The sequence below is a fragment of the Nyctibius grandis genome, chromosome 1 (assembly GCF_013368605.1).
Source record: "Nyctibius grandis isolate bNycGra1 chromosome 1, bNycGra1.pri, whole genome shotgun sequence".
Classification (NCBI taxonomy): Eukaryota; Metazoa; Chordata; class Aves; order Nyctibiiformes; family Nyctibiidae; genus Nyctibius; species Nyctibius grandis.
Genome location: NC_090658.1, coordinates 45,070,201 through 45,082,794, shown reverse-complemented (window position 1 = coordinate 45,082,794; position 12,594 = coordinate 45,070,201). Strand labels below are relative to the sequence as shown.

General features: G+C 44.0%; 1 protein-coding gene across 1 annotated transcript in view; it reads right to left on the bottom strand.

The window, feature by feature from the left end:
* Positions 1-11,635, bottom strand: part of TARBP1 (TAR (HIV-1) RNA binding protein 1) — a 40,315-nt gene extending 28,680 nt beyond the window's left edge. The window contains exons 1-9 of the mRNA XM_068398827.1: positions 10,786-11,635; positions 10,611-10,708; positions 9,672-9,741; positions 7,335-7,483; positions 6,176-6,228; positions 4,802-4,899; positions 3,422-3,557; positions 2,266-2,362; positions 1,315-1,404 (exon numbers count right to left, since the gene is read on the bottom strand). Of these exons, the coding sequence (XP_068254928.1) occupies positions 1,315-1,404; positions 2,266-2,362; positions 3,422-3,557; positions 4,802-4,899; positions 6,176-6,228; positions 7,335-7,483; positions 9,672-9,741; positions 10,611-10,708; positions 10,786-11,635 (1,641 nt within the window). The remainder of the gene's footprint in view (positions 1-1,314; positions 1,405-2,265; positions 2,363-3,421; positions 3,558-4,801; positions 4,900-6,175; positions 6,229-7,334; positions 7,484-9,671; positions 9,742-10,610; positions 10,709-10,785) is intronic.
* Positions 11,636-12,594: the final 959 nt, after the last annotated feature.

The following is a 12,594-nucleotide window of genomic DNA, read 5'->3' as shown; positions in this document are numbered from 1 at the left end:
CATTATACTGCTGTAAAACTAACCAAAGTTATGGCTATGTATTCAGTTGGCTCCAGTATATCCTATATATAAAATAATTTCTTCTTTGAGGCTTTTTCATAGCATTTTGCATCTTGCAAAGACATACAACATATATCCTCTGGAAATTTAAAATTTACAATCTCATTGTCCATGGTAGGCACACTTTTCCCTTTGAGATAACCCTGTCATTCCTGCCAGTGCTGGGCTGAACCAAACAACGTGCGACTCAGAGGCAGCTCTTACAGAATTTTTTTGGCCCATATACTGGCCCATTCAGAGAGTCTCAGGATCCCACATTATCTTGGACAGGAATTTCAGGACTAAGAGAAAGGGGAAACATGCACCATACTAGCAGGTTATCCCTCTACAGATAGAACAAACTTACAAAATAGTGTTCTTTTCCATCAAATGAAATTTTACAACAGAAAGTTAAGGGGAAATGAGAAGGAAGTAGCCAAAAAGAGGATATATATGATATACAGAAATAACTGTCTGTAGAATCCGCTGAGCAAGAGCAGCTTCAGCTGAGGATGTTACATCCACTTGGTTTCATTAATAGAAGTAGAGAGAGAAGCCCAAGTTATTGCTCTGTGGATTCCATAAGATGCCCCATTTTGCACTCTCTGTGAAGTTACCAAATATGTAGAGGAGTGAGCACGTATTCCTGATGGCAGAGATTACAGATACCAGTACAGGCTTACTAATAGCGATTTTAGTTCCCACAATCTTGGCAAAGGATGCAGAAGACTAGGACTGTGACAAACACACAGAAGTCTCTTAAAGGACCAGTATTGAAGGACCAGAAGCCCGAGTAAAGACCTGCTTCTGATTTGCATTTCAATATGGTTACACCAAACAGCTGCAATACCCAGACAAACTCTAGGAAACACAATGAACTGGGACATAAAAGCTCTGAAGGAGTTCAAAAAAACCTCCGCCTCAAGAAAAAGCTTTTTATTACGCAGAATTGAGAATTTCTGCATGAAGAAAGAAAAAGTCATATTTTTCTCCCCACCCATCTTACCTTACCTTCAACCACCTTAGAATTCTTCCACTTTGAATCTGCTGAGCAATTTGTTTAGGGTTAACATTAATGTCTCTATAGCATTAAAAAATAGTAATCACAACTTTCAAGTGAAACACAAATCCATCAGGACTCCACATCCACGAATTCCAGAATGTACCAATGCAAAAGCAGCTAACTATTTAAATATTAAATTAGCAATACTAAATCATGCATTTGCACAGGTATTAAAAACTGTCTGATGAACATAAAACAGCTTCAGTTCTCACCTCTGTCCATAACATAGTATCTCTCCTTAGGGACTCCTCTGGTCTAAGGGACAGAAGAAAGCTTGCAACTTCTGGGAGGGACACTTTCTCCTGAAGAAATTAATCAAGATACAATAGTTGCCAACATAATATATAACAGGTAACATCTATATAACAACTCAATAAGTTTGCCATCATCTGGCAAAAGTTTCTGAAAAAGAAACTGATTTTTTCCTTTCCATGACACAGACTCATTTTTGCCTCTTTGGGACCAACTTACTTTTACCAAGGAACACAATTTAATATTCCTAAGTACTAAAATCTATCTCAAAGTTCGTGAACAACTGAAAGAATAGTGCTATTCACTGATGACACCTTTTAAATGAGTGTACATAAATGAGTAAGAGTCACGGATAAGTACTATTTCTGTATTTCGAAAAGAAAATTCTGCTCAGACAAGTTTACAGTCATAACACACAACATGGATGACAGTCCGCTTACCTAGAAAGCAAGCATGTTTTAAGAAAACCAAAACATGAATACTTTGACTACTGAATAATTAAGGTCTTGCTATTTCAACATTAATGGTAGTTTTAGCATTCTGGTGTTATGAATACTTCTACTCTCTTAGGTATTTCAGAAAAGTTCATTTAGTTTCTGTCTGTTAAAATCTGAGTTTATATAGTAGATATCATAATAGGATACTCTTCCATAGCTACTGCATGAAAACCCTACAAGAAAACATCAACTAGTAAAAGGAAATTAAAAAAATACATCTCATGAAAACCAGAAGTTAACAGAAGTATACCCATACTTACATAGCACAATTTTTAGTCACTCAAAAAATTGCAAATCCAGCAAAATCAGTTGCTCCAGGTTGTATTTATCAATTTTTTGAATACTGTTTACCTTGTAGAAGTGTTAGTGTATTTCTATTACACAAGAAAATAAAAAAAACAAAACCAAACTCACCACATCTGTCAAATGCATAGCTGTTTGAAGAAGATAGCACTGAGCAGCTCCACGCAACAAAATCTGATGTGTAATCATAGTACACTGGAGGACATCTCTGCAAAGAGGAGAAATATGCATTGCAGAAAACACATACTTAGAAAGTTCAAACATTTTCATGTATTTGCTATTTATTAACCATTTTCAATATATAAGACTGCATTTAACAAACATATTCTACTAAGTATAACACAATCACTGCCTGATCAGACAGCATACAATCCAGAACCAAGACTACTGCTATATGTACTTTCAAAAACTGATATTAAAACTTGGATAAGCATATACCTGACAAGATAAAAAGCATGCAGGGGCAGGGCAGGGGGGAGCAAAACAAAACCAAAACTAAAGGAACAATCCCCATGATCACAACAGTTCAAACTGATAACTTAGTATTTGCATTTCTGTCTGTAACAAATACAAAAATAAAATATGTTTGCCATCAAATTCTCAGTCTAGCACAAAACTGAAAGCAACCTTCAATGCTCTTTTATCATCAGAGGTGTGTCTTTTTTTTTTTTGCCTTTGTTTTTTTTTGGTACATTACTTTTATCCAATATTCCTTCAAACACCAGTAAGATTTTCTTTCAAAGCTCAAATATTATTAAACTGGAAAAAACTACTGATTTTTAGTGGCTCTAGGAAGTGAAAGCAGATACTTAGGAAACATCAGTGTGATTAAGGACAATATGCATGCCAAGAACTTTTACCTAGCCTTTTGTTTAAAAGTCTTTCAGTTTTCAGTTTTGTGGGCTGTCCCCTGATACAGCCTCAACTGCCATTAAACAAGGTTTTAATGTAATTAGAAGAAAAGGAAGAAGTTTGATATATATCAGTTAGGAAGTATGGAAGACCAGGGAAAAATGATGCCAAAAAAGAAGCAATGACAAAGGACTGAAATGCAAAACACTCATTTCTTAAGTCACACAGAGATATGAATACATTTTTTCTTAAATTGTTTTCCTCTGTGAATTAGACGTAGAGAACCTTCCATGCCCATGCACAACTATTGCATCCTCTCAGAAGTAACAAACATTAATTAAATCCTGGCTCTCCAAATGTTCAGCGTATTTTTTTACAAGAATTCTGTAAGAACACAACACAGTGTACATTTTACCTTAAAGCACGAAGTCCTTCAGTGCCCAGTACTTTACACGCAGGGATATACGCCAGAGCCATAGAAAGAAACAAAATGGGAACAGCACACCAATGCCTACTTGTCATCTTCTGAATAAATTTTAACAGGAAACTACCTTAAAATAAAAGTAAACAAAACAAACAATCTAGAGTGATTTCTTGTTCTCCAATGCATTTAAATAACACAGACCCCAGCAGGAGAGTGTTATGATTGTTTCCGAAAATTAAATGAAAAACAACAGAATAATCTCCTAAATTTCAATGAAAAAAGTACATTCCAAAGACATCTGTCAGTAAGTTAATATGACAAGGAGATAACCAGAAATAAACCTGATTGGTGAAATCACTAATCACCATATTCAGTAATGGAATTTTAACTCTCATTGTTTCGAGTACTGGACAACTCCTTTTTTAAGGTGCTACTCAGTCTGTGTGATGGCAGACCAAAGTACACGGTGATTCGACTAGTTTAATGGATGCTGGCACAGCCAAAGCAAGCCTCAACAAGTCACCACAGCTACAATTCATAAAAGCAGGTCACCCAGTCTCAGGGTTGGTAATCACAGACCCTCCATTTTGTGATAAAATACATGCCTTGGGACAGGGCAGAGAAATAGGGCATCTATGGCATTACAAACACGTAAGGTGTTTCCTACCAGAATATATACCTGTAAATACATGGTACTGAACAGAGCTGGTTCTACACTTATTTAATTCAATTAGATCAGATAATAAATCCTGGTCTGTCAAAGGTTGCTCCTTCTTTTCAGCCTACACTAACACCAAAATTTAGACAATCTCAAATCTTCCTCCATCCAACCTCACAATGAAAAAATCCTTTTACAGCTCCTGCTTCAGTACTTGGACTGGCTCCTTTGAATGCCTAACTACACAGGCTGTGACTAAAAAAAGTCTGGCAGGTAGGCTGAAAAAGAAAACCTACACCCAAACCAAAAAACCCACACCGAGACACCCCCAAAACAAACAAATGAATAGTGCTGAAGATTTTGCTCAGCACAGTATTATCCACGCTGACAAACGATGAAAAAAGAATCTGCAAACAGTGTTCACCTTCAGAACTTAGGAGTTTGTTTTTTTAATTAAAAAAAAAAAAAGTACGTCTGCTTCAGTTTGCCCCTAAAACAATTCCATAGCTTAATACTGCAGCATCCCTCAAAGCCTGTGAAGACCTCTCTCTTCTCTGGAAACTCCACTGCCACAAGGAGAGCTACTCCCTTTTTTCTCTCAAGTAATGCAAAAAAACAGTGGTAAATGTTTACATAAGATATGGAAAATGGGTCTATAGTTTTTATTTGGTTTCTTTCTTTAAAAAAAAGATAATGGTGAAATTGAAACATACCTTTTTCTTCCTCTGGAAGAAGCATGAGATAAGTAGCCAAAAACTTCTGTAGCCTCATTCCCAAAGGAGGACAGGCTCCCATTAACTGACTCGGTGTCCTGTTGGGTTTTAAAACATCAAATACAAACTGGCATGTTAACAGCTAGAAGTAGGATTGTGCCTGAACAAAAACAAAGTGCAGTTCAGTGGTTAAATCACTGCAGGGACTGCTCCAACAGGCCACAGAGATGGGAGTGCATCGGCTTGCGTCCTCCACTTAGACCAATATTCCAACAGCACCCAGCAAACACACAGAAGATGGGTATGGTCACAACAGCATGACTGTCCCTGGCCACCTACAAAGACATGGTGGCAGCACACTTTGGCATTCAAGCGCAGCCTCAAGTCAACTTACTCAGGACTGAGAGCATCTTACGTGGAGCCCACAGTAAGAAACAGCTCTGTCAGTTCAACCCTGTGCCGGCACCCACAGAATGACATGGGCCTCCAGGAGCTGGATTCCAAAGTCCACGGGACAAGATCAGTGGTATGTAGTGGGGATGCGACCAATCACCCAATCCAAACTGATCACCAGTTTCATAAGCAACAGTCACATTTCCCCCACGCCCTCCCCCCAAAAAAGTGCATAAAGAGACAGCATCAACTTTTCTAGCTGCCTAACAAGGTCAGACAGTCAAGGCTCCTCCAACATCATCCTGAACTGAGTTTAAGGCTGCTAGCTGAATCACCCAAGCCACTGCACCTGGCATAATGCTGAGTGCATGAAGTGCCTTCAGCACTTTATTCCCCATTCTCAGTACTCTCCATGCAACCAGCACAAATGACTGAAATGCCATCAGTACACTGAACATACAGCAACTTGTAACTCCTCAAACTTTTCTCTGTTCTTTATCTATGTACACCAAGGGAGGCCACTGTCACCTGTCAACCACAAAGTCTCCTGTGAAAAAGTATTCATTTACCAAAAGATAATCAGGCACTGTCAAAAAAACACTTCCATCAGCTATGAGTTGGCAACAATTAGAGCAGCCCCTTCTTTCTCTGTGGCAAGAAACTGCGAAGATAAAGTACTTCACTAAGTTATTAATTTATCATATCTCACTTCATTTCCAAATGAATATTTCAACACCAGGTGTTAAATAGGACCTTGAGGCATCCCTGTGTTGCTACTACTAGGATAAAATTGAACCTATTTCATCTTACTCACAGCCACCCACCATTCCTGAAAAACTTTTTGTCAGTGAGTTTAGCAACACCATTTGTTTATTTATGTGTCTTCCTTTATCCAAGATTTTACCCACATACTCAAACCAGTATTATTAGAATACATTTCCAATAGACATTAAAAAAAAAAAAAAAAAATCAGTGGCTTACCTGCTATAGAGGGAGCTTCCTGAAAGGGCATCCATCAACGGTCCAATAACAAACTGACAAAAGGGAAGAACAACCATGGCTAAACATACACTTGCAAGGCACTGTTACATAGAGGCTAACTAGACTTATTTCACCAGGCTTTAAAAGGACAGAATCAGAAATTAGAGAATACTCTTGCTAGTAGTAAACAGTAGGAGCAAAAAGAGGCTGAAACTAAAGAGAAGGGGGAGGAGGAAAATAAACAAGCAATGCAATTTTTTCACTGTGTACATTTCACAGAGCATTGTGAAAGGTGCAGGCAAGTAAGAAATCCTTTTGGGAAACAGATGGAGAAAAGATATTTAAATATGAAATAAAAGAAAGACTATGGGCCAAACACAAGTAGAAAGATTTAGGGTGTGTTTTAAGGTTGACTGGATATCAAGAGGCTGACTTAATTTGTATAAATCAGTAATGTTAACCTCTGAGGACAACGCTCCTTCTATGAAGGAGAGAAGGAAGAAATAATAGTATAATATAGACCATTCCTTACTAAGGTGTAGGCTGCTTGGGGAGTTAACCTACATATGATACTAATAAAAAAAAAAATAAGAACTTCAAATTTACAATATATCTTCCCACACATGGAATATTTTAAAGTGTGGTTTTTAATGGGATACACTAATATACTGATTACACTACAGAGACATTCACCTCCTCACAGGGTTATCTAGCAATGGATCTTCAAAATCCATCCCTGAGTAGCAGACAATATGCACAGACTTGAAGTCTGCTGACCAGATTTATCCAACACTCTGTTCAACCAATTAATATTAATTAATAATTTTAGAGAGGTTCAGGGGGCTCTGAAAATCTGAAGCACCAATCACCCCTCTGAGAATTTCACTTCTGGTAACAAATCTCAATAAACTGAGAGCCAACTTTAACTAGAGAGCATTAGTTTGAAAAATGGGAATAAAAAACACATTCCCTCTAGCCTGGCCATTTTTCAATTATTTATGTATTTGACACTACTTACAAATATTGCTATCACTTGCACAGCTAAGAGGGTATTTTTACAGAATGTGTCTAATTCCAACACTACTGAGGCAATTAGTGTTAAGACATATTACAAATTAGAACATCTGTTTGTTCTGGTCAGTAACAGTAACACCCTTACCTCCGAAAAAACAAGTGAATTTGGAAGATGCTTTGTTTCATAAAGCTCCAGAAAATGAAGAGTGCCTTCCTTTGTCAATGTTTTATTCTCACTTTCAAACATTCGTTTATAAATGCACATGTACCATGATGGGTGAAACAGCCAACAACCTGTTACAAAAGCAAATTCTTCTGAACTGACACAGAAGTAACAGCGACACATTAACATACTAAAACACAACATATTAACATTCTGGACAACATCACAGTCAGTTCATAGGACATTCAAAAAGTTGATTATAGGTATCAAATTCATAAAAATACTCTGCTAAATCTCCAATGCAAAAAAAAAATTAAGATGGCTTTCAAAACTTACCCTCTAAATTTTAGTAGTTACAAATTAAAATGACTAACAAGTGCAAAAACCATGTCCTTTTTCCTGCAACTCTCCTCATACCAACATTGTTTTCACCTGCAACACTTTCACATTAATAGTCTTCCCACTTTACAAATCTCTGGTGATGGAACAGATCATCCTGAGTGCCATTACACGGCACATGCAGGACAATCGGGGCATCGGGGCCAGCCAGCATGGATTCATGAAAGGCAGGTCCTGCTTGACCAACCTGGTCTCCTTCTATGACAAAGTGACCCGCTTAGTAGATGAGGGCAGGGCTGCGGATGTAGTCTATCTAGACTTCAGTAAGGCATTCGACACTGTCTCCCACAGCATCCTCCTAGACAAATTGGCTGCCGGGGGCTTGGATAGGTGGACTTTTCAATGGGTTAAAAACTGGCTGGATGGCCGAGCCCAGAGAGCGGTGGTGAATGGGGCAAAGTCCAACTGGCAGCCGGTCACTAGCGGTGTTCCCCAGGGCTCAGTTCTGGGGCCGGTGCTGTTCAATATCTTTATAGATGATCTAGACGTAGGGACTGAGTGCACCCTCAGCAAATTTGCAGATGACACCAAGCTGGGTGGGAGTGTCGATCTGCTGGAGGGTAGGAAGGCCCTACAGAGGGATCTGGACAGGTTACATAGATGGGCCGAGACCAAAGGCATGAGGTTCAACAACAAGTGCCGGGTCTTACACTTTGGCCACAACAACCCCATGCAGCGCTACAGGCTGGGGGAAGAGTGGTTAGAAAGCGGCCCAGCGGAAAGAGACCTGGGGGTGCTGATCGACAGCCGGCTAAACATGAGCCAGCAGTGTGCCCAGGTGGCCAAGAAGGCCAATGGCATCCTGGCCTCTATTAGGAATAGTGTAGCCAGCCGGTCTAGGGAAGTGATCGTCCCTCTGTACTCGGCACTGGTGAGGCCGCACCTTGAGTACTGTGTCGAGTTCTGGGCCCTGCACTTCAAGAAAGATGTTGAGGTGTTGGAGCGAGTCCAGAGGAGGGCGACCAAGCTGGTGAAGGGTCTGGAGGGTCTGACCTACGAGGAACGGCTGAAGGAGCTGGGGTTGTTTAGCCTGGAGAAGGGGAGGCTCAGAGGTGACCTTATTGCAGTCTACAACTACCTGAAGGGAGGTTGTAGTGGAGTGGGAGTGGGCCTCTTCTTCCGAGCAACTAGCAATATGACAAGAGGACACAGCCTCAAGCTTCGCCAGGGGAGGTTCAGGTTGGACATTAGGAAGAATTTCTTTTCAGAAAGGGTCATTAGACATTGGAATGGGCTGCCCAGGGAGGTGGTGGAGTCACCATCTCTGGATGTGTTTAAGAAAAGACTGGACATGGCACTTAGTGCCATGGTCTAGTCGACAGGGTGGTGTCAGGGCAACGGTTGGACTCGATGATCCCAGAGGTCTCTTCTAACCTGGTTGATTCTGTGATTCTAACATCTTGCACAACCAATTAGATATGCTCTGTTTTGCCCTACAGAAGATGACATTACATCCTTCAACATGCTGTCTCAGCACGCATTTTATTTCTTCTCTCCTCACTTCCAACAACTTGGGGGTTTTTCCCCCCCTTTTACAGAGTTGTGCAGGTGACTTGGCTCATATGACCCACCCCAAGAATCTCTGGCTTTGTTTTATTTTCACATTAGCTGAGTAAAGCAAAACATAGTGGAAAAGAACCATTTAGCTGGGTTTGCTGACAGAAAAAAATATTTCAAGATAACATAGTAAGCGATAAGTATATGCTAGGATTTCTTCTCAGAGCAGAGTGGCACTGCCTGTGCATGCTTGCCAAGCAACCTATGCATATAGCGGACCCACAAAAACTGGAATAGCCACCGAGAAAAAAAGCTAATTTGAGAAACAAAACATAACAAAAAGCAGCTACTAAAACAGCAGGGGAAAAAAAATGTGACTTAACTGCCTAATACTTCTATGTTTCAGAAGAAGCTGCATCTTACCTTTTTCCCCTGATACAGCATGCTCATATAAACTGTTTAGTTTTGGTAATACCGGCTTTATGACATGGATCTGAAATGCAAATCAGATTTAAGTAGTCACTTTATATCTCAAACCTAGGAACTGGCACTTACTCATGGGCTAGAATTTAATATCAATAGCATTAATATAATAATTGACAATATAACTGCATTTAAACAAATGCGCAATGCCCGTGCAACTGGTCCCAGCACTTGATATGTAACACTCAGTTGTAGTTTAGCAGTGAGGAAAAACTGATACTACCATGCTACTGTATCATAAGAACAATACTTCCTAATAACCAACCATTCTATTCATAAAAATTAGAATAAAGCAGCACAAATCTCTAAAATTAAGCATTGTGGTAAATACCGTTCTCTCAGTTACACGACAGTTATGTACAAATAAAATAAAATAACTACAAAGAGGCAGCCACACAGCTAAGAGTTAACAGCACAATACCATACCATTTTGGAAGCCTCAAGTCAACTGGAATCTTTCTGCCGAGTCCACTGGACACTTACAGTCAAAATCATTTTCACCCAAGGCCACAAGTGCTTTACTATACAGATGTAGTCCCCTCTACTGAGAAGAGGTTATTAAGTGCAACAGCTTGATTTTCACTAAGAAACAGGTTACCCATGGTCTCGCAATCAGCTGCAATCCAAGTTTTTCTTTCTTAGTTCAATCCTCTGCTTTAACCGGAATTATTTCAGAGGAGAGTTCTGAATCTACTCCAAACGAATTACGCATTCTGTGTTTTAAATATTAAAAAATCGATATAACAATATTCCTGTTAATGCTTATTTAGATACCGTATCACCAACGATGGAAATATTTTACCCAATGGAAATATGTGCAGTACACGAGCACGGTATCACACGGAACTAGGGCGAGCACAGACTTCACGGTGCTCCTACCTGGTTCCCTTCCAAAGTTTCCATTATCAGAATGTAAGTTTCCCAAAACTGCAGGAGTTTCTCATTCTTCTCAGCAGACCACCAGAACAGGCTCGACTCTGACAAGAGAACACCACGTTTCCCTCCGCCAGCCAGCCCGGGCTGAGCCGCGCTCCCCGCTCCCGCCCCGCCGTACCGTCTCCGCCGTCCGGGGCGCAGCGCAGCTCGGCGCGCTGCCCGCCGCTCAGGTCCACCGCTCGCTTCAGCAGGTAGCGAGCCCGCTTGCGGCACAGCCCGTCCCGGTCGGTCAGACCCTCCTGCACCACCCGCCAGAACCGCGGGCACAGCCGCGCGTCCAGCCCCGGCCCGGAGCCTGGCGGGCCCCGCGGCAGCAGCGCGTCGGCCAGGGCGCTCAGCGCCAGCAGCGCCCGCCCGGCCCACGGCGGCCCGCCGGCGCCCAGCAGTCCCTCCCAGACGCGCCGCAGAGCCGCCTCGTTGCCGCCCAGCGCCGGCAGCAGCCGCTCGGCCACCACCGCCGCCGCCGCCTCCTCGCTCTCCTCCCGCACCAGCGCCAGTGCCGCAGCCACGCACCGCGCCACCAGCGCCGGCTCCTCCAGCCGCGGCGCCGCCGCCACCAGCGCCTCCACGGCCGCCTCCGCGCCCGCCCCGCCGCCCGCCGCCAACTCCGCCAGCGCGTCGCGCGCCAGCCGCGCCGCCAGCGGCGCCCCACACAGCTGCACGCAGTGCCGCAGCGCCCCCCGCGCCGCCCGCACCATCCGCAGTCCCTCCCCGCACCCCCCGCCCGCCGCCACCGCCCCCTCCCCGCCGCGCAGCAGCGGCCGGCACCGCTCCAGCGCCACCTCCCAGGCGGCCCGCCGCAGCGCCTCGGCCTCGCCCGGCGGCGCCAGGCCGCCCGCCGCCAGGCGCTGGAGCAGGAGGCGCAGCGCCTCCGCGCGCTCGGCGGAGAGCGGCGCGCTGACGGCGCGCAGCAGCGCGCAGGGGTCCCCGCAGCAGGCCAGCAGCGCCTCGGCCAGCACCCCCTCCATCCTGCTGGCGCACGGGAGCGCCGCGCCTGCGCAGGCGGCGGCAGGTGGGGCCCAGCCAACGGCGACGCCTGGCGCCCTGCGCGGCGCTGAGGGGCGGTGGCGGGCGGCAGGGCGGGAACCTGAATCGCGGCCCCGGCGCCCGCTCGGGTGTGCGACCGGCTGAGGGACGGGCAGGTCTCGTGGGTCGGTCGTAGAAGTCGCGTGAGCTTTGTGGCAGTCGCACAGGCGCTGGGGAGAAAGCGCCTGCAGGGGTCTGGCCTCTGGGGTCGTGTGGCGCCATGTACCCCCACAGGCCTGCGCTGTGTCAGTGTGAATGTTTCCAGTCGTCTTGGCTGCTAAGCAAAGCCTGATCCCCTGGGTATTAGAATCATAGAATCGGTTTGGTCGGAAAAGACCTTTAAGATCATCAAGTCCAACCATTAACCTGGCACTGCCAAGTCCACCACTAAACCATGTCCCTAAGCACCACATCTACATGTCTTTTAAATACCTCCAGGGATGGTGACTCCATCACTTCCCTGGGCAGCCTGTTCCAATGCTTGACAACCCTTTTGGTGAAGAAATTTTTCCTGATATCCAATCTAAACCTCCCCTGGTGCAACCTGAGGCTGTTTCCTCTCGTCCTATCACTTGTTATCTGGGAGAAGAGACCAACACCCGCCTCGCTACAACCTCCTTTCAGGTACTTGTATACAGCAATAAGGTCTCCCCTGAGCCTCCTTTTCTCCAGACTAAACAACCCCAGTTCCCTCAGCCGCTCCTCACAGGACTTTTTCTCCAGACCCTTCACCAGCTTCATTGCCCTTCTTTGGACACACTCCAGCACCTCGATGCCTTTCTTGTAGTGAGGGGACCAAAACTGAACACAGTATTCGAGGTGCAGCCTCATCAGTGCCAAGTACAGGGGACAATCACTTCCCTAGTCCTGCTGGCCACACTGTTTCTGATACAACAAGCCA